The following is a 26,499-nucleotide window of genomic DNA, read 5'->3' as shown; positions in this document are numbered from 1 at the left end:
TGGACACTTCCAGGGATGAGGCAGCCACAGCTTCTCTGGCCAACCTTATAAGCAACCTCTACAGTTTCCCTGTTTTCAAACAGGTGTTGCAAATGGGGATCTGAGTGCTAGTTAATGCCTGAAAGAGATTTGAGTGTCCCTCTTATGTAAGGGACACTCAAAAAGACCAAGGTACTCTTAATGCTTTATTTATAAAAGCCCAGTGAAGTTGGTTAAGCTTCCCCATCATCCCCTTGTCTCCTTTCCAAAGAGGCTGCGAGCGAACCAGAAGAAAAGGCTCATCCAAGCCTTTGTTCAATGTTGGCAGCCCTGAGCAACATAAGAGCACCTGGATGGTCTCTTTACTTGTTTTGTCCTCCTGCATGTGTGTGATTTTGGGCAGATACCAAACTGGGCCCCGAAGCCTTTCGCTTTGATGCCGGGAGTGAAGCCATGGCAACCAGGCTGAGCGAGCGCTACTACATCCTGCGGCCGGAGGTGGTGGAGAGCTACATGTACCTGTGGAGGCTCACCCACGACCCCAAGTACAGGCAGTGGGGCTGGGAGGTGGTCAAGGTAAGCCTGAAGAAGTCATGGTAATAACCTTCTTGCTGGATTCCTACAGAAATCTTTCCTTCGGTCAGTAGAAAAAAAAAAAGCAGAAATGATTTACGAGTCGTGTTAGGTGTTGAGATACATTAGTGGGGGTGTTCAAGGCCAGGTTGGATGGGGCTCTGAGTAACCTGGTCTAGTAAAAGGTGTTCCTGCCTGTGGCAGGGGGGTGGAATTAAGGATCTTTAAGGTCCCTTTCAGCCCTGTGATTTTGCATTAGCAATGGGGCAGGAATACACAAAACAGCTCAGTTTGGTGTGGCATCTCCACTGATTGTTGTGGATGTTTCCTCCTCCTTTTGGGCTACAGTCAGTCAGGGCAGTGGAGGTTTTTGGACAGGAGTGCTGCAAAGAGCAAAACCTCCTATTAATGGAAAAACCCTCTGCAAAAAGGAGTCAGCCTTGTGTTTGAAGTCTCTGGAGTGCTCAGCACCACTGGTTTGTAGTTAACTAGGGAAAACCAGCAAAGCTTCCTTTGTCCTTTGTTGTGTCTTCTTCCTACAAAGACCTCACAGCCAGAAGGCCCCTCACCCATTCCCAGCTCATGCAAAGCCCCTTGGCTGCTGCCCCATGTCCTGGCAGGGGCTGCTCCAGTGGCAGAACTGTCATTTGTGTGCTTGCCCTGGAAAAGAGGCCCCATAAACAGCTTGAGCTGCCTCTGGAGATCTGAGTTTGCTGTTTCTGTGGTGTCAAGGTCAATCAATCACCTAACTTAGGTGGCTGATGTTTCTCTTACTATTTCATTAGAGCTATCTTGATTCCCAGAGTCTGGAGTAATCACCACACTCTTCAGTGAGGGACAGAGGCTGTGATAAACCTGGAATTTGATTTGTACAGCTGGCTGGTAATGCAGCTGATGATGATTAATGAGTTGCTCCACACTGCTGTGTGTCACTGAGGTTTCTTTTTTCTTTCTCAGGCCCTGGAAAAACACTGTAGAGTAGAAGCTGGTTTTTCTGGCATCAGAGATGTTTACACCACAACCCCAACCCACGACAACATGCAACAGAGTTTTTTCCTCGCAGAGACTCTGAAGTAAGTCTGGTATCACAGAGGCCTTTCAGAGTAGCATAATTCCTGCAGCACCAACACTCTGGTCTGCAAGAAGTCTCTGGTACTAAGGGGGAAGTCTTCTCTTCTAGTGGAAGGTGTCCCTGCCCATGGTTGGGGGTTGGAAGGAGGTGATCTTTAAGGTCCCTTCCAACCCAAACCATTCTGTGGCTCTGGGGGGGAAACTGGGCAGGCTTTGGGTGCTCTGAAGCTTTGGCAGTTTCCTGCTGTAGAACCACTGCTGTCCTTGGCACTCTCGAGGTTCCTGCTCATGTGCTGGATTTAAAGAACTCTTCTGTGCCTTAGAGCTGCTCTAAGTGGGTGGCTCTGACTGCTGATCTCCCTTGAATTTGCCTCTGATGGTTTAAGAGGCAGCCCTGTCCTCTGCCAGGTTCATGTCCTGCACTCAGAGGAGGCACGACTGTGGCCTGAATCTGCTGCCCCTTGGTGCAGATCTGCTTTGCTGGTTGTGTGAATGTTTGGGGGGGGGGGCCTGAGCATGGATGCCCACCCCCTTTTGCCCCAGAGGTGGTGGTTTCCAGCAGGAGAGTGAGCCAGGGGGTCGGGAAATGTGCCACCACAGACTGTGACACCTGTGGGCAATGGCAGCCCCATCACAGTCCTGCTGCTTGTGTGTGCTTGGGGTCCCACGTGGGCTTCCTCTGACCTCCCTTTGTGTCCATCTCCTTGCCCTGTGGCTCCAGGTACCTCTATCTTCTGTTCTGTGAAGATGACGTGCTGTCCCTGGACGACTGGGTGTTCAACACCGAGGCTCATCCCCTGCCAGTCAACCACACGAACTTTAAAGCAGCTGTGCAGCAGTGAGGCCCTTGCCCAGCACCTGCTTCTGTGGGTCACTGCTTTTCCTTTCCATTAAAGGAATTCCTGTTGTTCCTAAAATGGTATTTTGGGGCACTAGTCCAATTCCGGACAGTATTCTACTGGGAAGATGGAACCATGATGTAAGCACCTTCTTTTCCTCTGTGAGGAGCTCTATTAGCCTGATAATGAGATGTTTATTCTGGGCCATATTGTACACAGTTCATAGACATTCCTTTATACAGAGAATTTATATGAAATCCACTGATTTTGCTTTATAGTGGCCAAAGGACTGGAAGTTTGCCATAAAATAGACACAAACACACACAAACACACATCCTCCTTTCCTTTTTCTGTTTCATTTTTGCCTTTTATATGCTCTTGGATTTATCAGCTTTCTAATGAACAGTTTTCAACATACTGTGCTTTCTGGTGGTGGGCTTTGGGGGCACTTTGGGAAGGGCAGGAGAATGAGGAAGGGGAGTTGCCCTTGATGTGGAGTGTGTGGGGATGGATGAGGAGCCAACTGAGAGCTCAGGGCTTGGGATTAAAGAGAGGACAGGGAAAGATGACCTTACAGTGGGTGTCTGCTGTAGGCACCTGCCCAGGGAGAACAAGAGGATCGGACCCTCCACAGACAGGTAGGAGCAGCATCAGGTTTGAATTTGCAGACTTTTGTCTTCATGGGGGACTTCAACCCTCCTAGTATCTGCTGGAGGGACACACCGCAGGGAATGAGCAATCCAGGAGGTTCTTTGAGTGGATTGATGATAAATTCCTCCCCCAAGTGACAGAGGAGCCAACAAAGGGGCTCTGCTGACCTCACACCAGCCAGGGGCTCGCTGGGGATGTGAAGGTCAAAGGCAGCTCTGGCTGCAGCTGGTGAGTTCAGCATCCTGAGGGCAGGAAGGAGGGGAAAAGCAAGCTCAGCCCTGGGCTTCAGGAGAGCAGACTTGGACCTCTTCAAAGATCTGCTTGGAAGAGTCCTATGGGATCAGAGCTGGAGGGAAGAGGGGCCTGAGAAAGCCAGTAAATATTCAAGAGTCATGTCCTCCAAGCTTAAGAGAGTTCCATTCCAGTGAGCAGGAAGTCAGGCAAAAATGCCAGGAGGGCTCTGTGGATGAGCAGAGAACTCCCAGTCAAACTCAGACACATGAAGGAAGCTGAGGGTGGAAGCAGGGACAGGTAACCTGGGACCACTGCAGAAACATTGTCTGAGCATCCAGGGCTGACATTAGGGAAGCTAAAGCCCAAATGGAATTGAATTCAACCAGAAATGTCAATGACAAGAAGAAGGGCATCTGTAAGAAAATAGGATACAAAAGGAAGATTGGGAAGATGAGGGCCCACTGCTGAACAAGACAGGAAACCTGTTACACAGGACATGGAAAAGGTGGAGATACCAAATGTTGCCTTTGCCTCTGTCTTGACTGGCAGGACCAGGACTCCCAGGTTCCACAGACTGGGGGGGAAGGCTGGAGCAAGGAAAGGTGTTCCTTCTCCTCCCCTCAGCACAGGTGAGGCTACACCTGGAGTGCTGTGTCCAGTTCTGGGCACCCCAGTACAGGAGAGACATGGACAGGCTGGAGAGAGTCCAACAAATGGCCAAGGAGATAATTAAGGGACTGGAACATCTCTCCTCTGAGGAAAGGCTGAGAGAGCTGGGACTGTTTAGTCTGGAAAGAGAAGGTTCAGGGGGATCTTATTAATGTATAAAAAGACCTGGAGGGTGGGTGCAAAGATGAGCCAACCTCATGCCAGTGGAACCCAGTGACAGTTCCAGAGGCAACGGGCACAAACTGAACACAGGGAACACAAGGAAACACTTTTTTACCCTGGGAGTGACCAAGCTCTGCCACAGCTTGCCCAGGGAGGCTGTGGAGTCTCCGTCCTTGGAGATATTCAAAAGCTGCCTGGACACAGCCCTGGGATCCAGGTGGCCCTGCTTGGGCTGGGGGTTGGGGCAGGTGGACCCTGGAGGTCCCGTCCAGCCTCTGCCATTCCGTGATTCTGTGACTCTGTGGTGTCAAAACTGTAACTGAACCAAAACCTCTCTGCAAAATCCTTGATCCTAATGTATTTTTATATACTTTTTCTGTGCTCTTAAAACACATTTACCACACATCTCATTTAACTTTCCTTCATCGTTTTTTGTGTTTTTCTACTTTTATTTGGAGCTAAGTGTTACGAGTCACTTGTAATAATTTCACTGCTGTAATAGTCAAATCTGTGAAACAGAATAAAAGTCTTGTAAAATAAAATGCCTCCTCGGATTGGTCCTGTAAAATACCTGTTACACTATGCTTGGAATAACTAGGTGACAGTACTGGTTGATTTAAAGAGTTTTGCACAGTAGATGATGTTGATTTCTAGAGTAATCCAGCCAGTGTATGGACAGCAATTCCCAGCTCTCTTGAATTTCTGGATCTGGGATCAGCATTCCCTCTGATCACTGCAAAGCTGTGTGGCCCTTGAGGATGGAACATTTTGGTCCATTCTTGTGACATTCTCTCGATAATCGGTTCATTCAGTGACTGGGGAAAATAGGAGTTGCTTCGAGCAGGTTGTGAAGACAAAAAAATGTTGTTTCTAAATTCCTGCCTTTGTAATTCCCCAAGAGAAATAAGGTTGTCAGATGGGGACTTAGCATTATCCAGGGGATAAAGATACTGGCTGGTAAGCCTGGCCTAGAGGAATGGTTATTGGTAAATAAACATCTTGGGAGTGAGTTGTGTTATCCAAGAGATTTGGATACCAGGAAGCTGTTCTAACTCAGAGGATTTTTATAATGGATTAAGGGAATTCCTTAAATAAAAATGTCCTGCTCTTGGAGTAACTCAGAACACTTTGCCTGGCAAAATTTAAACCCCTAAAATAAACAGCATGGTTCTAGTTTCCTTTAGAAATAGGTGCTTGGTGTTACATTAAAACTCTGTGGTTGTTTTCTCTTCCGCACAAGGGAGCAGGAGCTTGTTTGTGGCATCCCACATCTGCAAATGCCTCTGCCTGTGCTCCCAGACATCCACTGAAATCCCCAGGGGCCAGGGGATTAATCACAGGCATCAAGTTAAGCATGCCTGTGTTTAGCGGGAGTAAAGATTTATTCCAAGGATCAGCTTTGTTCCAAGGCCTGGCCCTGATCCATGACCAGGATTTTTCTGTCCTACAGCAAGGCAGGTAACAGAAATGTTTGTCCTGCTGGTGTCTTGAAATGCTTCTGCCCTTCCCTTCCTCGAGCCTTGGCTGGAGGCTCCTGCTCAAGCAGAACTTGGGAGCCTTGTGTGGGATTTGGCCCCATATTCCTCCTGCCAGGTGGGTGGGTGGGATTTCTGTCCACCCAGAGGGGGGAACCCCTCGGTTTCCAGACTGTGAGCAGGTCAGTAAATGGGGTGTCACGTTGAACCAGAGGTTTGGCTTTAAATGTCTGATGGGAGGATCTGGGAAGATGTGTGTCTTTGAGCTGCTTTCCTGCCTTTCTGTCCCAGGCGTGTGGGACATCAGTGGGAATTCTGTTGTCTGTTGTTGCTTTTTTGGTGTTTTTTCCCTACTTTGAGCCACCAAGCAATTCGATCAGCTTGGGTTATTGCCCATTTCCCCTGTTACATTCAAATTCAGAAGCCATGATTACCATCTTAATTTTCACCGCCAGAGCATGTGATATTTTATATCAGGAGGAATTTCCTGTAAAATGAAGTTCTGATAACAGAAAGTTGCATTAGTGGTGGAGATGAAAACTAATCCCTATCGCTGAGGCTGCTGTCGCCCGGCCTACACGGAGATAAGACAAAACCATCCAGAAAACAAATGCATCTTTTTGTAACCCACACTTCATTTTTACGGCGTTATTAAATTCCCTTGGAAGGCTTTCAGCAGAATTGGTTATTGAATTCAAAAGCCTGGCAGCCAGAGTATTTTTCCACATACGTTTTGATCTGATCTACTTATCTGATTGTTTCAGATGTGATGCACGAGCACTGGCTCCCAGTGCCAGCAGAGTTCCAGCAGCTCCTCCTGATCACATTTGGCTCTCTGGCTTCATTCCCTGTGGAGCCTCCAGCAGGTACCGTGCTGGAGCTGGGAGTCCTCTCAATAAAACACCTGCTTTGTGAATGATTTCATCCAGGGAGAGCCACGGTGTCCGGACTGTAAGTGACCCACAGATTGGATTGTTCCTCCTCAGTAGGAAAGGCCAGGGAGGAGTCAGGAATGCAAGACGTGGGAATTGGCTCTTGCCCTTCAGCTAAATGGTTTACTTTGAAATGTCTCAAACTTCATTTCCCTCCGCAGCCTTCGCTGGCCGTTCATTTCCTGGGATGAACTCTGTGATTTCCATGGCTGTGAAGCTTTTGTCACCTCTGGTTTTCTCGTCCCCTCCAAAAAGCCCCAGGTGAAACCAGACTTGGATACTCCTTGTTCCCTACAGTTTCCAGAGGATTAATGTTTTTGAGCCTCAGTCTGGTCAGGACTTGCTTCCCCAGGGAGGGGGGTTCTGTTTCCAGGTGCTTTTCCCATTCAAGCTCAGAGCTCAGGTTTTACAGCCTCATTCCATTGCTCTGTGATGGGTTTGGCTTTTGATCCAGGGTTTCAGGCAATGGGAACAGGGCCATGGATTGAAACAAGGACAGGGTTCCTCTGCTCTCCCAGCGTGCTGCCCTGGAATGTGGAGTGACTGCCTGTACTCTGACACATGGAAAATCCATCCATCTCCTGCAAAAAAGGTTGCTCTAAGTTTTTCATCCCTGCTACCAATTTCTCGCTGTTTTTCTTAACTTTCTCCTTCCTGACAAAGGGAAAATCTGGGATAGTTTTTCCTGCTGGGTGAATTCTCTCGGTGGAAGTCTTCCCTGTTATTTTTCTGGGATTCCCTTTGATACAGGTGTGCCTGGGTGGGCCACACAGCACAAGTCTGGATATTTAACATTCTTCCTGAGTGCTGTAATCTCAGGACCCAGCAGTGCAGAGCCAGGAGCTGCTGGGTTTGTTCTCTCTTGAGGAGGATCAGCTCCCAGCAGACACCCTGAATTATTTGACCTTTTGTCTTTTCATTCTATTTCCTATCAAATAATTCTCCCGTTTGTCATCTTTATGTTGTGGCTGATGACACTGGAAATGGTTCAGCTGTAAAATGAGCCTCTCATTTAAACAGGATCACCTCGGCTCTGCCAACCAACCTTGTCAGGTCTCCTCCACCGAGGAAGCTCCAGGCGTTGTCATCTCATATCACCTCTTGCTCTTGCTCATTTCCCAGACAACCAAGTCCATTTGTCCTGTTACATTTTGTGCTGTAAAGGTACGTGCTGGGTTATTTGAGGTCAACAACAGCTCTCCACACCTTAAGGGGGCCGGGAAGTTTTAAAGCACATCTGAAGTGCTTGAGTGTTCACCTCATTCACACCTGGCTCTGCTCCCAGACACCATTTCAGTCCTCTGCTAATCCAGTTCCTCCCATCTCCTTCCCATGGCCCAAGCACAGGTTCTGTGATGGACGGGGAGGTGCAGAGTGAAGAGCAGCTGTAGAGTTTCATGGAAGTTTTCCTCTATGGTGGAGCTGGCAGAAGGAAGCTTCTCCTTTCTGCCTTGGCTGTGCAGGTGAAACAACACTGATGTGATTCACAAATTGACTCAGCTCTCAGCTGATGCTGTTTTTTGGGCTCCTCTGCCTGGTCCCAAGCTTTCACCTTCACTACCAGAGAAACATCAAGGGCTGTGTGGGGATCTGTGGTAGGGAGAGGAACAGTCCCAAGTCCCAGTCCCGGCCCAAGACACCACCCAAGTTTTGCTTGCTGGTGAAAACCACCCACTCCCATCCTGCACTGCCCAGGGGGACCATCCTCATCCTCCCTCCTCCATGCAGTCACCACTGCTCTCTTAATGGCTTGGTCATGCTCTCCTCATCTCCATCTGAAATGCTCTTTAAACCTAAAACAAAAATGATTAGGCAGGCTTAGGAAACGGCACAAGCTTCAAAGGATTAAATGCTAACACTTCCTGCTACCCTTGGAGAGATCAAACACTCTGTGCTGTTCGCCCTGCAGCGGCAGAAAACGGCACTAAATCTTCCCCTGCAATCAGGGGATTTCGGGATTGCGTGTGCGGAGGAGCAGGAGGCTGAGTTATGAGGAAAGATTAAAATGACAAAATATATATATCTTGGCCGAGCCACTGCTAAGAGACGGTGTGACAACAACGTGACACCCGTGTGGATGGACCTGAAGGGCACAGAGAACACGGGGAGGTAGAAGAGTTTGGGGTGAAAATGGCCCAGAATGTGGGGCGATGGTAGAAATGACCCGAAATGTGGGGGTGATGTTGGAGGCGGGAGGCCTGATCAGCATCACCCTGGGCTGACAAGTCATTCCCATCCACTGATTCCCATCCCTGCCGTCCTGGGGCTTAAACATCAGCGAAATCACTGCGAGTGAAACCACTGCTACCTGTTTTGTTAAAACACACCCATTTTGGTGAACTAAAACCAAGGAGAAGTTCAGGATATGGCTCTTTTTTGGGGGAAGTGCTGAATTAAGGGCCAGAGACCACTCTGGAAATTTGGGAGTGGACACATACACACAGAGCTTTTCCACTGATAATAAAGGCAAAGCCCACAGGAAGCATAAAACCAAATAGAAGTTGAGGGTATGGTTCTTTTTGGGAAGTGCTGAATTAAGGATCAGAGACCACCCTGGAAATTTGGAGATGGACACACACACACACACAGCTCTCCCATTGATAATAAAGGAAGCATGAAGGTAACTACGAGTTCAGGACATGGTTATTTTCTGGGAAATGCTGAATTAGGGGCCAGAGACCACTGCAAATTTGGGGATGGACACACACACACACACCCCCCCCGGCTCTCCCATCGATAACAAAGGCAAAGCCCACAAAGAGCACTGGAGAGGAGCGGCTCCATCCCCTCCGAGGGCCCCGCCAGCGGAGACATTTAAAGCCAAAAAGGATTTTTTTTTTTTCCTGAGCCAGCGACGGTCTTTTAACCCTAAAAATGAGGGGTTTTTTTCCAGACCGAGCAGTAAAAAACACTAAAACACTAAAAACACTAAAAAAAAAAAAAAAAAGTGTGTTTTTCCTGGCCGAGCCCCGGCCGGCGGGGCCCGGCCCCTCCTCGGCGCCTGACGCCTCCCCCGGCCGGGCGGCCATGGCGGCTCGGCGGCGCTGAGCGGGGCGATGGCCATGGCGGGGCCCAGCGCGGCCCCTCCGCGCCTGGCGCTGGCCCTCGCCGCCCTCGCCGCGCTGGTCGCCGTCAAGTACTACCGGGACGCGGAGGCGGCGCGGCGGCAGGTACCGGGCACGGGGCGGCGCCGGGGCCGGGAGGGGACACGGAGGGATGAGGGGATGGATGGAATGGGGGGGGGGGGACGGGGACGGGGAATGGCGGGCGCGATCGCGCCGCCGCCCCGCCGAGCGTGAGGGGGGAGGCGGCGGCCGCGGGGCTGAGGGGGCCGAGCACCGCACACCGGTGGCCAGCGGGGCTGAGGTGGCCGCCGCCGGGCTCAGGGGACCACCGGGAGTTGGTGGCCACCGGCGGTGAGGTGGCCGTGGTCAGGCTGGAGGCACCACCAGCCATCAGTGGCCACTGGGGTTGAGGTGAATGCCAGGCGTCAGTGACCACTGGGGTTGAGATGGCCACCACTGGGCTGAGGGGAGCACCAGGAGTTGGTGGCCACTGGAGTTGAGGTGAATGCCAGGCATCAAATGGCCACTGGGGTTGAGATGGCCACCACTGGGCTGAGGGGAGCACCAGGAGTTGGTGGCCAGACTGAGGTGACCATCAGGCATTGGTGGCCAGCAGTGTTGGGGTGGACCCTGGCCTTGAGGTAGCCATGGCCAGGCTGAGGTGATGTCTGCCAGTTTAAGTGGCCGCCAGGGGTTGATGGGGCTGCTGCTGGGCTGAGGAGACCGCCACACTTAGGTTGCCACTGGGGTTGGGGTGGCTGTGGCCAGGCTGAGGGTGCCACTGGGGTTGGGGTAGCCATAGGGGCTGAGATCCTGCCACCAGGCTGAGGTGACTGCCACACACCAGTGGCTGCTGGGTTGAAGTGACCGCAGAGCTGCGGTGGCTGCTGGCGTTGAGGTGGCCACAGGGCATTAGTGGCTGCTGGGGTTGAGGTGGCCACTGCCAGGCCATGGTGACCACAAAACCATGACAGCCACTACTTAGTTGTGGGGACAAACAGGTATCAGCAGCTGCAGAGCTTAACGTGGCCACTGCCAGGCTGAAGTGGCCACCATTGAGCTGTGGTACCACACACCAGTGGACACAAGGCTTGAGGTGACCACTGCCAGGTTTCTGCAGAGCTGTGGTGGCCACTGGGCTTGAGGCGACCGCAGGGACTGTGGTGGCCACCACCAGGCTGAAGCCACCATGGAGCTGTGATGGCCACCAGGCTCCAGCAGTGACCAGTGAGACCAGCTGCCCCCTGGAAGGAGGAGGAAGAGCAGGAGCACCAGCACCTCCTCTGCTGCGGGCTCTGAAGGACACTGCAGAAGCAGCAAAAAAACAGGGGATGAAAACAGGAACAGGGTTTTTATGGGTTTTGTGTGTGTGTTTGATTTTGGTTTTTTTATTTGAAATTAGGCTGATTGACTGGTTTTGATTGTAATCCCCATAATTCCAACGGCTGTGCCGTGCTTTGGAGAACACCTTTGTTGGAGATGGCGCTCCCCTGGCTCTGCGCTTCCTCTGTGAACATCTGAGAAGGTTCTGGGAAAAGAGCAGGCTTCCCCTTCTTGATATTTCTGTAGTACAAGGAGAAGTGTTTTTAAAGGATGTTTTTAAAGGATCCCTCTTTTCTTTGTGTCTTCTTGCGTTGCAAAAAAGGAAAAGTGGTTCAAACCAGTTAATTAGAAGAATCTCTCCTTCAAGGACAGAAGGGTGAGGACAGTCCTCACAGCCTGACACAAGCCAGGTCTTCTGGAGGTTTGTGTTTTTCCAGAGGACAGGCAGACAACTGTCACTGGGTCCTGCTGGAGAGGAGAACAAAATGTGAACAGCCCAAGGGTTTCATTTTTTCCTTCCTCTTGCTTCAAACATATGTCTTGTCTCTTTCTGTGGAAATGTTTGTTTAGCTAAGCAACCCACAAGCAGGTGGGAGAGGAAAACTCTTTGTGAAAAACCACAACTCTCCCTCTACAGAAAGACTGAAAAAGCTCGGTCTTACCCCTCTGGCACAAACAGGGGAACTTTGTGTTTCTTATAATCCCAGATTAGAAGGAAAAAGGAAAAAACCCCACAAGCTGTGAGAGCTTTCTTTCATGTGAATGTTATCAGAAAGCAGAAGGCCGAGCCCTGACATCTCTCTCCCCTTTTAAACATCATTTTTATCGTCCCTCGTGGCCGAGTGCAGCAGGACTGGTGTGTTCTCCCTGGAAACCTTTGTTCCTCCATGGTTGGGGTCTTCTCTCCAGCCAGGTGGGCACTCCTGGGGTCCTGCTGGTGGTTTGTCACTTCTTAACCTGTGTGTCAGTGCAGCTGAGGGATGTGACCGTGCTTTCAGCGCTGTCTGAACATTGATTTTTGGATGCTCTTATCCAACGCCTGCGTTCCCACTTCACGTCCTGCTGTCTTGGCTGTAGCCAGAGATGTTCCTATGGGGTGCAGCTGCTTCTCCTCCTGCCTCCAGCCCTGCTCAGTAAGGGGTGATGATTTCTCCCCACGCTCCAGCAGCAGGCGGAGTCCAACCAGATGAAAGCCGGGAGAAGTCCTGGAGCCTGGCACAAGGCTTTGTGGTGTGATCCTGGCACCTGGCTGACAGGGCAGGTGCTCAGGAAAACATTCCCCATTTACAGGGCCAAGGATGCACATCCCCATTCATTCTGGGAACAGAAGCACAGTTTTAGCCCCAGGAGTGTGGGCAGCCCACAGTGAATTGTTCCTGTGCACAAATAACCGTCTTGTTCCTTCATTTTTTCACCTGTGTAGCCCCTGCACTCTCCCCTCCTTGTCTTTCCTCAGCTATGCCCACATCCAGATCTCCAGTTTGTATTCCAGGGCCTTTATTTGTCTCTGTCCAAGGCCTGGAACTGCCCTGGAAGGCTCATAAGTGCTTTTGTTGCTGCAGTTGATGGGAGCAAAGCCTTCCAGGCTGCATTAGTGCTGCTTCAGGCTGGCAGGCAACAGATGGAAAATAAACTCGTTCAGGAGCTCTGGGGATGGTGGTGGTGCTGCAGGCAATGGAGAACAGCAGAATACAGAGGATTTGTGCTCACAGCTCCAGGTCTTTCCAGAGGGGTGTCAGGGGAAGCTGCCCCAAGTGATGGATCACAGGGGATGTGCCGAGGGCTGGCAGTGAGGGGATTGTCTCACTTGCCCCATATCTCTCCCTTCTCTCACACCAACGTGGAGCTCTTCTGTTGTGCCTCCAAGTTTTCCCTTTCCCTGCAGGGCTGAGACTGTGGAGTGGAAATAACTGGAAGCATCCAGAGCCCCTCTGGGGCTGCTCCAAGGGAGACATCACCTTTTCAGCTGTGCTTCCCACTGGGTCTCCATGTGGGCTTTGCAGAGGGAGAAGCTGAGGCACAGGGTGGCTGGAATCTTGTGGGGCTTTCTGGAGAGGACCGTGGGGTTTGTGGCTCCCTGATGGATGGCTGAGGGAGCAGGGAGCCAAAATGCTCCATCCAGTCCCAAGGCTGGATGACCAGAGCAGGGCAGTTGTGGGCAGTAATGCTGGCTTGGATCTCACCAGTTCCAAGGGCTCAGCTCATTCCCTTTGTGTTTTTGTGATGTGGATACTCATGAATTTGACTGCCTTTGTTTCACTACCCATCAGTTCATTCCAGCAATCACCATCTCCAGGTGCTCTGAATATCTACAGGTTTAGGAGTCACTAGCTGGAAAAAGTGGGAAATGTGTCTGACAAAAGATTTTTAATCTGACTCTGAGCAAATGGTTCAGTTTGAATTACTCAGCCAGATGCAGTTTTAATATTCTCGTGCCAACAGTTCCTGGACACTGATCCCAACTGTAAATAGCACAAAATCCTGCCAAGGGGTGTTAATCTTTCCCCTGGATGGTGTTTGTGTGCTGGGAAGAATGCAGATTAACTCCGGGGCTGAGAGGGGCCAGAGCGGATTTCTACAAGAGATTGGGATGAAATCTCACTTGCCTCTTCTTCCCAAACTAGGAGCTGGCTCTGAAGTCCTTGGGAAATGAGGGGCTGTTCCTCTTTTCATCTCTGGACACAAACAATGACCTGTACCTCAGCCCAGAGGAGTTCAAGCCGATAGCTGAGAAGCTGACAGGTAGGTACCTGTGTGCCTTCCAGAGCTCTCCCTGCACAGACCAAGCGAAAACCAAAGATAATGCACTCCACAGGTTTTATTCACCTAATATTTTATTCACTTTATTATTTTCTGGGCGCTGTTTTGGGTCTTATTTACATGAAGAGAGGCTGCGAAGCTTTACATGTTTTTGGAAAGGCTTAAGCCCTAGACATCACTTTCACAAAGTAGAGTTTTTATAAGGTGGAGGATCCCATTGCTGGACTAGCAAAGTACATAAGTTACTTTGTCTGGAGCTTAAAGGGGATTTGGGATGGGTGAATGCAACAAATACAGCTCAGCCCAGGCTAGGCCAGAACTATTAGTGAGTCACAGCGTTCCATTCATCCACTCCCCCGGCTGGGGCGGCCTCTCTTGGATGGCACTTGTGGGAGATCATGTTTGGAGACCATATCAGTGCAGAGCAAATGTCTCTGCTGGTGCCAAGCAGGGAGAAGTGTGGGGATGATGATGCACAGTGGAGCTCCCAGTGCAGTGGAAACACAGACAGCGTTTGCTTGTGCTGTCACGGATTGGCTCGAGCGCGTGTTGGGATCGCTCCGAGGTGTGGGGAACCTTCCTGGCTGAGCTGTGGGGTTTGGGGTCATGGAAACATGGATTCCCTGACAGGTTTGGGTTGGAATGGACCTTAAAGCTCATCCAGTTCCAGCCCCCTGTTATGGGCAGGGACACCTTCCACCAGCCCAGGTTGCTCCAAACCCCGTCCAGCCCGGCCTTGGACACTTCCAGGGATCCAGGGGTAGCCACAGCTTCTCTGGACAACCTGTGCCAGGGCCTCCCCACCCTCACAGGGAAGATTTCCTTCCCAATATCCAGTCTAAACCCACTCTCTGTCAGTTTAAAGCCACCGAGTTGGCTGCTAAAAGGAGGACTCCCCTTTAATTCTTGCAGCCAAAACTGTCTCTGGGGTGGATCTGAGTTCTGCTGCATAGGGACAGCTGGGAAACTCCCAGTGCTCCTGGATTTGCTGGGATAAATGTGTAATCACAATTGCTTAAAAGGGGAGGGAGGGGAAACAGCTGCTTAAATTCCTGTCCTTTTGTCTAGGGGTTGCTCCCATCTCAGAATTTGAAGAGGAGGAGACGCCTGATCCAAGCGGGGAGACTCTGTCCGTTGTGGCAAAATTCCAGCCTTTGGTCATGGAAACAATGACGAAGAGCAAGGATGGTTTCCTGGGAGTAGGTGTCATGCAGGATGTGTATGGCCACAAATTCTGGAATAAATATGGCCACAAATTCTGGAATAAACACGTCCAGTGGGCTGGTAGCATCACCGGGAATGTGTGCTGGAGCGTTAGGAGGGGGACATAGTCCTGCTGAAGCCTTTGGGATTTGGCTTCCTGCAGCATTTCAGTGTTTTCAGCACACTCAGCAGCACCATGCCCCATTAAGACACCCTTCCTGGGAAGCTGGGAGTAGGAATTAGACGTGGCTCTCCTGGATCTAATTCCAGGAGCAATGGTGTTAGGTGGCATGTTCCCCTCTCCTCTATTACTCACATTCTTGAAAGCTGACAGAACTGTTTGGGTTGGTCAGAAGAATTTAGAATGTGATATGTATTTTTTTCCCTTTTCTAAAGCCTCCTTACATTCATGAGCATTGGAAGGGTCCAGTCTGGGCTCTGATAATGTCTTTTGTTCACAGATTTCTCACGTTGCTCTCTCTGGGCTGAGGAACTGGACGGCCCCAGCAGCCCCTATGAGTGTGCTGCTTGCCAAGCAGTTTAAAGCCTTCCTTCCTCCAAAGAATAAACTGGACCTCGGGGATCCGTGGTGGATAATTCCTAGTGAACTGAACATCTTCACTGGGTATCTTTCCAACAACAGGTTTTACCCTCCACCTCCCAAGGGCAAAGAGGTGAGAGATGAAACTCAGTTTCTATATACCCGAGATGTAGTTGGTGGAAATGTTCTGCTTCGTAGCCCAGATGAATCACAGGAATGCCCAGAGGGACAAGGCTGTTGTTATGTGTCTCCCTGAGTTTTCTAAGGAAGCAGAAAGCCAGGAGCACTGTCTCCTAGGCTGGAGGTAAAACTGAGAGCAGGCAAGACGAGGCTGACTTGAGTAACTTCATCTTGCTTTGTTAATCCTGTGGGATTTTAGGATGGTTTTTCCCAGAGGGGGTTATCCAGAAAGCAACTGTGTGCTGTGATCATTCCTTGAGGAGCAGTGGCCAAGTGCTACCCCAGAGGGGAACACTTTGGTTGACAAGTGAAAAACACTGTGTGTACACAGCAGGTAAAGCCAGGCATGAGCATCACCCTCCCCTGGGTGCCCAGGCAGATGTCAGGGATCACTGAGCTGATGCACCTTCACAGCCTGCTGTGATTATTGATTGCACACCCACTCCTTCAAAATCTGAAACCCTATGGATGGAGGCAGCCTTGTAAATCAGTTTACTGTCCTGACTGGGATGATGGAAACTTGCAAACAATGGGAATAGCATAGAAACCCTGGAAGATGGATTTATTTTTAAAAGCCATCCCTTGCTTCATCTCCTCGGTTTGGGAATAGGTTGGTCTCTGAGCTAGTTTTGAAGTCACAGCCATTCTCTCGCCTTCCTGCTCTGGTGGGGAGCTGCTTTGGAGCTGCAAACCTGCGTGGAGGAGCTGTCCTCATTCTTGCTCTCCTGCAATTGCTTCTCCAGGTCATAATCCACAAGCTTTTGAGCATGTTCCACCCCCGGCCCTTCGTGAAGACCCGCTTTGCCCCCCAGGGGGCCGTGGCCTGTATCCAAGCCATCAGCAGCTTCTACTACACCATAGCATTCCGGTGGGTCCAGGGGGCTGGAGGGGGGCTTGGGGGCACTTGTGAGTTTGTCCCATATCCCAGGGGAGTGGAGAAGGCTGCTGTGAGCCCGTGGCAGACAGCACACATGCTGCCTGTGCAAGGCCAGGTGTGTTCTGGCTGGGAGGGAGGGGAAGCGTCAAGGAAGAGGGGGGGTTCACAGCCAGCTCTTGCTCCCAGTGTCACTGTGTCCCTGGTGAGGCAGGGACTGTTCCCACATGCAGGACAGCAGCCATTCTCCATCACCCTTGGAGCTGTTCTGGCTGAAAGGGGAGAGTCTGATTAGCAAGAAATTTGCTAGATTTTGGTTAATCAGGGGGTGGGCTGTCTTTGCGAGGGGGAGAGTCTGGGGAATTATTCACTTGTTTTATTGGGAGTGTTACAGCTTTTATTTGCTTGATCAAGCTGGAAGGGAGGCTGAAGAGGTCTTGTTCTGTGCTTGTGTTTCAAGAAATGATGATGTAATTTGTCCTCCTGGATGGACACTTAGTGCCCAATTCCAAAAGGCATCAATACTGGAGACGTTCCTGACCCAGAGGATCTTCTCCAGTCTTTTACTCGCTTAATTGTGTGACATGAAAAGCTTTTTGAACTCCACCTCTCTGCCCCAGTTTAGGTTCATAATTTCTGGTGCCTGGAGACAGCTTTTCCCTGCTGTCATGGGCAGCACATGATCCTTTCTCTCCCCTGAGAGCTGCAGCTGACAGCTCCTTTCTCTTTTCAGGATCCACGCCGAGTTCCAGCTGAACGAGCCACCAGACTTCCCCTTCTGGTTTTCCCCAGGCCAATTCACAGGTCACATCATCCTCTCCAAGGACTCTTCCCATGTCCGAGAGTTTAAGCTCTTTGTCCCTAACAACAGGTACAGCTGTTTCTCCCTCCCCCTGGGTGCTGAACAGGCTTGAGGGTTGTTACAGACAAGGCCCAGCTGGAATCCAGGGGCTCTGCGTGCATGGGGGGGCTGGTGGGCTCTGTTTAGGTGAAGGTACAAGTGCAGTGACAGCCCTGTCCCCTGTGGGCATCCTGGAAGTGCAGGGAAGGCAGAGCTGCAGGCTGAGCTTTGGCCAGGCTGGTTCTGCTGTTTCCTCATCTGCTTTCCCCACACGTCCTTCCCTGCCAGCGGCCGGCACGGTCATCGTGTCCTCAATTCTCCAGTTGCTCCCTAAACCGGTTCTGATGCAATTTTTCAGGAATAGCTTTGTTTATCAACAGGTCCAGGGGGCGTCTGGCTTGGGAGAGGCAGGGAAGGACAAGGATGGAGGGGGGACAGGAGAGAAGCAGGGCACAGGCTGCTGGGGACGTGGAGCACAGGGTTGGGAGTAGTTGTCCTTGCACAGCCTGAATGCAACTGGCACCTGCTGCAGCTGAGTGTCCAAACCTGAGCTATCCTGTGCCAAACCACTTTGGAAGGAGGTACCTGCAGGCACATGGGAAGACAAACACTGAAGTTGTCCTGCTGTTGCCCTAGACAGGCAGCAGCCTCCTCATTAGTAGCACTGCTGCAAGCACTGCTCCTGTCCCAGCACTCCCTGGCTGTGGAGGGGACTCCCACAGCTGTCAGGTACCTGTTGGAAGCTGCAGAAGCTCCCTGTGTGTCTGTGATCACAGAATCATGGAATGGTTTGGTTGGAAGGGACCTTAAAATCATCACCCCCAAGTTCCAACCCCCTGCCATGGGCAGGGACACCTTCCACTAGAACAGGTTGCTCCAAGGCCCATCCAGCCTGGTCTTGAACACTTCCAGGGATGGGGCAGCCACATCTGTCTGTGGTGGATGAGCCCATGCTGTTTTGAGCCAAGTTCCTGGAAAAGGAGTAATTTGAGCTCTGCAGTTGCCTGTAAATGCATCTCCTCTAGTCACTGAGGATCCCTGACACATTCCAGGGTCTGATTCACTCAACAGTAACTGTCCCTTGGTACTTGGGGGATGAGGAGGGTGTGGAAAGCAGCCCCAGGCACAGTCCCAGTGCCTGGCTTCAACCACTGAAGTTAAGCAAGGCCTAATGCTCCTGCTTCAACATATTTTTTGCTTGGAGTCTCACAGGTTAAGGTTTTGTGTGCATAGCTTTGCACTATAGCTCATTGCTGCTCTCCTGGCAAGGAGCTGGAAGTGTTTCAGGGGAGAAAAGCTTCAAATCTCTTTGCCCATGACGTGTGGAGTGAAAATTCTATTATAACATTACCCTGGCGACTCAACCCCAGTGGCTCTGTCAGCACATTTCTTACCACGAGCAGACACTCGGGGCTCTGCCAGCAGCTCCTTGCAAAAGCCTTTTGCTTCCAAAAAAACACTTTTAAAAGTTCAGCAGGATTAGAATGTGCGAATTAAGTGCTGGGAAGGAAGAGGGAGCAAAGACATCTCTCTCTTCTGTAATTTGACAGGGCTCAGAGGTGTGAGGGCGTTTTCCCAGGGTGCTGGGTGGGTGCCTGGGCCTTGATCCAGCAGGGATCTGGTGTTGCTGGTCTGGTGGAGGGAACACGGTGATCTCCAAGGAGCCAGAGCCTTCAGGCTTCAGTGCTGACCCTGCAAGAGGAGCGTTGGATGTTGCCTTTTTTTGGGGGGGGGTTTCCCACACGCAGCTTTAGCCTTGGGTTATGGACATGCTGGGTTCCCCTTGCAGGTCTCTGAACGTGGACATGGAGTGGCTTGTACGGGGCGGCGAGCGAGGCAGCAACATGGAAGTGGATATTGGATACCTGCCTCAGGTGTGTGGTCACTCCCACTCCTCCATCCATGGGCAGCAGCTCTGCTGTGGTGGCCCCAACCTGCATCACATCCATTATCCTTGATCTTTAGAGCCTTCTCTTGAGTATTGCAATGTAATTTCCCCTGGTCTGTGTATGTCCTCTGTGTGGCTCCCTACAGCCAGCTTTTGTGATATATTCTTTTTTGCCTCCATGTGGGTTGAATCCTAAGCTCCTGGAGTCATGTGACTTTTTCCTTTTTTAAAACATCATCTGACAGGCAGGAGGGGAAGATGAGGAGGTGAGCTTATGAACAACAGTGGGTCTGAATTTAGAAACTGCATGAGGTTATTCCTCTGTTTTGTGGTAATCCTGGCTCTTGGGACAGGAAACATAAGTCAGGGTTTTGAATGCCTGAATTTAACAGCCCCGTTTTCTCCTAAGCTAGGTCCATGTTTATTTTTAATTGCCAAAAGACAGGAAAACAGACTTAAAATCATTTCAGCTGTACCAGAACAGAGCCACAGGGAAGCTCCTGATCAGCTTTCCCTGTTGCACCCTCTTGTGGCTTCCCAGGGCTCTGTAAGGGCTGAGCTGGTGATGGAAGCAAGAGCTTCCCATTAGCCCTGCAGGTCCTGATGATTTTAAGGATCTGGTGTCCCACAGTTAAAAATCTCCACTGGGAAGGTGGGAACATGGAGTCCTATGCATTTCCAACCTGGCAAGCACAGCCAAGCAACAGCTGAAGGAAATGAAGTTGCTCTCTTGGTATATCCCCCACATCTGCAGCTGGTAAAGTGCAGCTCCAGGAGACAGGAGATCAAACTATACCTTCATTAGCAGCTGCACAGTCTTATTTTGGATCTTCATCCTGTCCTGGAGTACAGAAAGACCAGGATTGGGGTGTCTGCAGTGTCCAACTCAGCCTGTTCTCCTGCAGATGGAGCTGGAATCGACAGGGCCCTCAATCCCCTCCGTGATCCACGATGAGAATGGAAACATCATCGACGGCAGGGACCCCTCAGGGGAGCCCATCCAGTTTGTGTTTGAAGAGATAACTTGGCAGCAGGAAATCCCTTGGGAAGAGGCAGCCCAGAAGCTGGAAGTGGCCATGTATCCATTTAAGAAGGTGAGGGAGGGCCTGGGCTCTTCCTTGGCACGTTTATTTGAGGCAGGTTGTCTTCACTGAGACATCCAGTCACCTCGAGAACAAGCAGAAAGCAGAACCCACAGACATGAGCAGCATTCAGAGCAGTGTGAGAGTCTCCAGCTCAACATGTGCTTCCAGGCACTGCATGCACGGCTTGATGGGCTTCAGCTTCCAGATGAAGGAGTGCAGCATCTCTGAAAGGGCATTTGGGGTCACAGGGCAGCACAGGCAGGAGCAAAACCTTCATGTCAGGTGTCCCAGGCTTGTCTTGTAAGCAGAGGCTCATCCTTCCTGCCTCTTATCAGTGGCTGCTGCCGTGATGCCTGAGGAGGCTCGTGCTCCTTACAAATGATTTTCCCCTGGCATTACTTTTTGCAGCATTCAGGTACCTTTGGACCAAGCTTTCCTTATCAGCAGAGAACACAATCTGCCTGTGCCTCTGCATCCCGCAGTGAGACACAAATTTATAGCTCTGGGTGACCCAAACTATTTAACATGCCAGCAGCCTGTGGAGCAGATGGCTACTGCCTGTCACCGCTTCCTTGGCTGAAGGGACACGTTTCAGTGGCTGCCTCCTTGTGCCTGAGCTTACAAATGTCCCTTCTTGCTGCCAAGATGTTAATATCAGTTCCTTTCATTTGAGTGATTGGAACAATCTCTGTGCAGGGTCAGTTTTTAGGCTGTTTCAGTGAGGTTTTGTAAATAAATATCTCGAGGCCAGATTTCCTGGGCAGCTGAGGTGGGGTTGCAGATGCTTTGTGCAGTCAGTAAAATCAGAGCTCTGCAGGTGCCAGTGAGGGATCACAGTCTGGTTCCTTCAGAGCTGCTCCTCTTTGGGCTGGGCAGTTCTGTGTCTGTTCCTCACGCTGTCTCTCTGCCTCCAGATCTCTACCTGCCCTCACAGAAGCTTTTGAGAGAGCAAAAGCAGAGAAGAAGCTGGTGCACTCCATCCTGCTGTGGGGGGCCCTGGATGACCAGTCCTGCTGAGGTGAGGACATTCCCAGCCTGGCTGGGAGGGATGATGTGCCTTGTTTGGGCTCCGAGGAGAGCTGGGGGTCAGGGAGCTGGTCATGAGCCAGCAGTAAATGTTCTGTTACTCTTTTTGGCACTGAAGATGCTGAACAGACAAAGGCTGGAAATGGGGAATTACTGATATGAGCTTAGTTCCCCAGTGGCAGGATCAGATCTGTCTGAGACAAGCCCCAGACCAATGTGTGAGTCAAGTGCCTTTGTCAAGGTGGAGACATGGATCTTCCCCCTTTCTCTTCCCCTCTCAGCCTGCTTGGGAAGAGGCAGCACTGGCAGGGTGAAAGGGACACTGCTCTCTGCTTCAGCCCTGGCACCTGCACAGGACAAGCCAGAGCCAGATGTGGGCTTGGCATTGTCCTGATACACGGCTTTTCCCCCCACCAGTGCCTAAGAACTTCCATGCCATGTTGGGCAGGAGGGATGGATGGGAGGGGATGGGTATCTTTAGTTCTGTCTGCCCTTAAATACTGTCCAGCACTGGGCTCTGCTTGGCATGAGGAGCGAGTGGCACTCGGGGGGATCCGCAGGGATCCGTGGGGTCTGCTTGGTGAACCTTCTCTGCCAGCAGCACCCTGCAGGAAACAAAAGCAGTGGAAAACTGCCAACAAGGGAAGGAAAAAGACAATGGGAAGGGCTGGGGGGGGGCCAGAGTCAGCTGCCACACCAGCCAGAGCGGTGGCATCGGGGTGGCATCGAACGTGGTGACAGTCACCTCAGGAAACACATCAAACCCCTCTGCGCCTCTTCCCGCGCCAGGTTCGGGGCGAACTCTCCGGGAGACCGTCCTGGAAAGTTCGCCCATCCTCGCCCTGCTCAACGAGAGCTTCATCAGCAGCTGGTCCCTGGTGAAGGAGCTGGAGGAGCTGCAGGTGAGGCTCACACCACACCTGCCACCTTTGCTGGTGCTGGGGAGCGCAGATGGGGCTCGGCACAGGGGTGCCAGGGGGGGGAGCTCATACCTCTGCCAGGGGAGTGGATTTGGGTTTCCAGCCCTCCATGTCTGAGCCCCTGCAGGGGCCAAGCAGACACCAGATGGAAGCAGCCTAAGAAATGGCACAGTGACCCTCTTGATTCTGTCCTGGTGCCAGTTTTAAAAGCTAAACCAGATGCTCCACTGGGAGACAGCCCTGCCCAAGCCACTGGTGCCATCAACCAGCTGACTTCTCTGCAACCCAGGGAGCAACCAAATAACTTTCTGAACTCCGAGTCTCCTGATTGCACCATTCCCCACTTCTGAGCCCACCTCTGGGCCTATGCTGTCAGTCACAGAGCTGGAGACTCTGGAAAAGGCTGAGATCAGACTCTTGGTGTGCCTGGAAACCGCCACTGATGGGGTGATTTTATTCTTTAAGGATAAAACCTACAGCTGAAACGTAAGAGGGAGACTGAGAGGGAATAGTAAAGCAAGTTGTGAGAATGGTACCAGTTACCACCACGCTGCAAAGCAGCTCTTCAGTCCCTCCCTCACATGCTCAGTGTACTCATGTGCTGTTCTGCCAGTTCTGGGCTGTGCAAACGTGTTTCTTTGGGGTCTCCTTACAGAGCAACAGAGAGAATGAGTTCTACAGCAAACTGGCTGACCTGCACCTGGAGAAATACAACTTCCCTGTGGAGATGATCATCTGCCTCCCCAATGGCACCGTGGTACAGTCAATACCCTTCAGCTGGGCTGGGCTCTTCCCACTAGAAACTGTTCTCTGCAGGGTCTCCCAGACCCTGGAGTGAGTGGCCACTGCCCCAGCCATTCCCTGGCCCCTCGAGCCGTTGCCCTTCATGGTGTGGTGCTCCCAGGGATGCTGTGGCAGACAGGCAGCAGCTCTACTCAGAAATCTGAAACAAATGTGTTTTTATTCAGAGACAGAGCAGCAGCAGGGCTGGAACAGACCTGAACCAAGTGTCTGCCTGCAATTCCTCATTGTCCCTGGTTGGAGTCAATGACCTTTGGGAGGCCACTGTAGCTTGTTTCCTGTGCCCATTGTCCTTTGTGCTCATCCTTTGGAGAAAATCTCCTTATCAGCACCTTCTAGCACATTTATCTTTCTCTTGATTCCCCAAATCTGTCTTGGCAGATCAGCCATTAGCAGGTCCACACACTTTGGCTCTGCTGTGCTCCCCAGCAGCCCCCCCTTGGATTTGATGAACAACAGTTCCAGACACTTGGCAGCACGGTGCTGTCTGTGTCAGCTGCTGGGCTGGGCTGTCTGCAGGGGAGGATCCTGCCAGGGCTGGTCCAACTCTGCCCCTCACTGGGCAGATACCAGCTGGTCACACCTGCAGGGTCCCCTCACTGTCTCTTCATGGCTCCCCTGCAATGAGGCCACGGGCTGGGGAACAAACCTCAGCTCAGCCTCTCTGTGGTCAGTGGCCCACTCCATGGGGAGTGGGAAGAGTTTGAAGCTCAGGTGCTGGTTTTGCAGCTGTGTGGGCTGAGGGCTCACACCAGCGTGGTCAGGCTCTGTCTCCTCAGCCTTCACTCACAGCCAAATGATCTGAGCCTCCATGATTTTTCCCAAATCGCTTTCATCATCTTCTTAACCTAAGCCAGGGGTCAGCACTTGGGGGAAGACAGACACTGTTGTCTTTCACACACCTTTCTCTGATTTTAAAATGCAAACCTGGATCCTGGTTCCTGAATTAGCATCTGCAAAGCATTAGAGATTCTGTAAGAGTTGTTACAGCCTTGTCACCTCTGTCCTGGCCAGAGGCCAAGGCAGTGGATGGGGAATTGTTCTGGCCCTTAAAGTTCCCTCTCATCTTTTTTCTGTCCCAGATTCACCATATCAATGCCAACTACTTCCTGGACATTACTTCTATGAAGCCTGAAGATGTTGAAAGCAGCATCTTTAGTTTCTCAACCAATTTTGAAGACCCTTCGACTGCAACTTACCTCCAGTTCCTGAAGGAAGGACTGCAAAGAGCAAAACCATACCTGCAGACCTAAGAACAAAGGCACCTGAATGCCCCACAGAGACAGCCAAAGACTTCAGAGATCTATTTTGGTTACAGCAACTCCTCCTCATCTTCATGCCAGACATTGATGTTAAGCTGCAAAGAGTCCCAGGGCGGGGCTTTGCTCTGGATGTTGGTTTGAGGCTGAGTTTCAAGTGATACCAGTTTACACAACCTGCCCTTTTGAGTTCAGGCGAATTTTACAGGAGTTAAAATACTTGAATACATTCTCAGTGCATATGCCTTGGTCTGCCACCCACCCTCATTTGTTTTTCCAGCTCCTGTTCAGACTCAGGGGCATCACCCAGATGTAACAGCATCACCCAGAAACCCTGATCTGCAGGACTGGACTGTTGCAGAATTGCCATTATGACCAAACACTCGTGGTGAGAACAGACTCCAGCACCAGTGGGAAGCTCCCTCCTCCCACCTCTGTGCCAGTGCCATGGATGCCAGCTCCTGACAACAGCATTTATTGACAGTGACAACCAGTGTGTGATGGGACTGTAGCTGGGAATGTGCAGACAGGAACGTCTGCTGGGAATGTGCAGACAGGAGGTTTGAACTGGAGGATGAGCTCTGGAGTGGACTCCCAGGGCCTTGTGTGACCTGGTGGCAGGGGGGGTCTCATTCAGGAGCTCATTCAGGCTCTGTGCCCCTGAGGGAGGTGTTGAGCTTGACACAGGAACATTAGGAATGGAGACCAGGGCACTGGAGGTTTGGTGCAGCTCAGAGGTGTCAGGTGAGGATCAGTTTTGGGGGGCTGAGCCCCCCCAGTGCAGTCCCTGCACTCCAGGCTATGGGACACAGCAGTGAGCAGTGCCCCCCATTCATCCCAGGGCTCCCACCCTGCTGGCTTTGGGACCTTGGTTCTCCCAGTGTCCCCTCAGCAATGCCCTGTCTGTGTTTGAGCTTCCAGGTCACCCTGGATGATAAACCATGAAGTTCCCTTCGGGAGCTGCCCTGAGAGCATTACCTGGTTGAGAACTGAGCAGTTCTAAAAGCCAGCAGTACTAAAAATATTTTCAGGAGATTTTTCCAAAGATGTTGTTCAGACATAAAGCCTTTATCCCTTATCTGAAACCACCCTGAGCAGTTGTTCCTACTCTCTGCCAATGCCTGGCTACAGAGTGAGCATAATTTTGTAATTTGGAGAAGGAAAAGTTAAATGAAACGGGTTTTAGGCATATTCCTACAAATATGTGAGGAGACAAAGCATCTTCAGTAGCTGCCTGCAGCCAGCTGGTGATGCTTTTTCTGCTCCCTGAAGCACAATTTTGTTGGACCAAATCAAAAGAGGTATTTTCATTCCTGGGCTCCAGGTCCAGGGAATAGCCCGGGAGTGGGGATATCCTGACCCCACCCTGCCCCAGCCCTCCTGTCTGTATCTGAGCCTGGAGACTGAGCTTAGCTGGACCTCTGGGCTGAACCAGTGCCACTTCACTAATTGCTCTAGTGAGATTAACTACCCCGGGAAGTTTCTCAGTATTGGCTTTATAACTATGCATTAGCTCTGCACTTTCCTCACACTCCGAGGGGCTGCAGTGGGACAGGCTGGGACTGGCAGTGCCGTGTTGGGACACTGAGCTCCTGCCGCACCGACAGTCTCATCCCTTTCGAGGGACTTCGATCCCTTCAGGGCTCCGAGGAAGCCTTTGGGATCCTACAAAGTACCTTGTTTTTTACTCTCGTGAACCCCTGGGCTCCTGCAGCCACCTCTGAGCGCTCCCGGGAGAGCTCAGGAGAAGGTCTGAGCAGCGGCAGAGGGAGCCCAAACAGCCACCCCCAGCCTGGGGGGTCCAGGGGGTCCTGGATCCTGTTAACCTGCCAAACCGCTCCGTCGCTGCCCACCCGCTGCCGTGGGTGGGCTGTGGACGAGCAGCTGCCGCGCGAGGCTTTACTAATTCGTGCCAAGCCTTTGTGTCCTCTTTGTAAACCGCCCATGTACTCTGTAAATTCTCCGCAGGGTCAGCGATACCTCGGGGGGTGTGGGTGGGTAGCTGGTGCTGTTTCCCCCCCCTCCTTCCCTGCGCCTTGTGACGCCCTGGCCTGAAACCCACGGCGGGCCAGGGCCGATGTCGGCCGGGGAGGGCTCGGGGGGAGCAGCCCCTGCGAGGGGCGGTGCCGGTGGGCGCGGGGGGGCCCT

General features: G+C 51.6%; 2 protein-coding genes across 2 annotated transcripts in view; both read left to right on the top strand.

The window, feature by feature from the left end:
* MAN1C1 (mannosidase alpha class 1C member 1) overlaps positions 1-4,720 on the top strand; it is a 64,566-nt gene extending 59,846 nt beyond the window's left edge. The window contains exons 11-13 of the mRNA XM_032709790.1: positions 383-555; positions 1,510-1,625; positions 2,345-4,720. Coding sequence (XP_032565681.1) covers positions 383-555; positions 1,510-1,625; positions 2,345-2,465 — 410 coding nt within the window. The 3' untranslated portion in view covers positions 2,466-4,720. The remainder of the gene's footprint in view (positions 1-382; positions 556-1,509; positions 1,626-2,344) is intronic.
* Positions 4,721-9,612: 4,892 nt separating this feature from the next.
* SELENON (selenoprotein N) lies at positions 9,613-25,305 on the top strand. Its single transcript, XM_032710238.1, has 13 exons — positions 9,613-9,755; positions 13,598-13,715; positions 14,802-14,932; positions 15,398-15,610; positions 16,401-16,525; positions 17,265-17,402; positions 19,162-19,246; positions 20,166-20,354; positions 20,991-20,992; positions 21,260-21,363; positions 22,161-22,273; positions 22,947-23,048; positions 24,175-25,305. The coding sequence occupies exons 1-13, from the start codon at positions 9,642-9,644 to the stop codon at positions 24,343-24,345; spliced, it is 1,605 nt and encodes a 534-aa protein (XP_032566129.1). The 5' UTR covers positions 9,613-9,641; the 3' UTR covers positions 24,346-25,305.
* The last annotated feature ends 1,194 nt before the right edge of the window (positions 25,306-26,499 follow it).

Source organism: Chiroxiphia lanceolata, chromosome 24, assembly GCF_009829145.1.
Source record: "Chiroxiphia lanceolata isolate bChiLan1 chromosome 24, bChiLan1.pri, whole genome shotgun sequence".
Taxonomy (NCBI): Eukaryota; Metazoa; Chordata; class Aves; order Passeriformes; family Pipridae; genus Chiroxiphia; species Chiroxiphia lanceolata.
The sequence above is the reverse complement of the archived record's forward strand: the minus strand, read 5'-3'. Positions and strand labels throughout refer to the sequence as shown.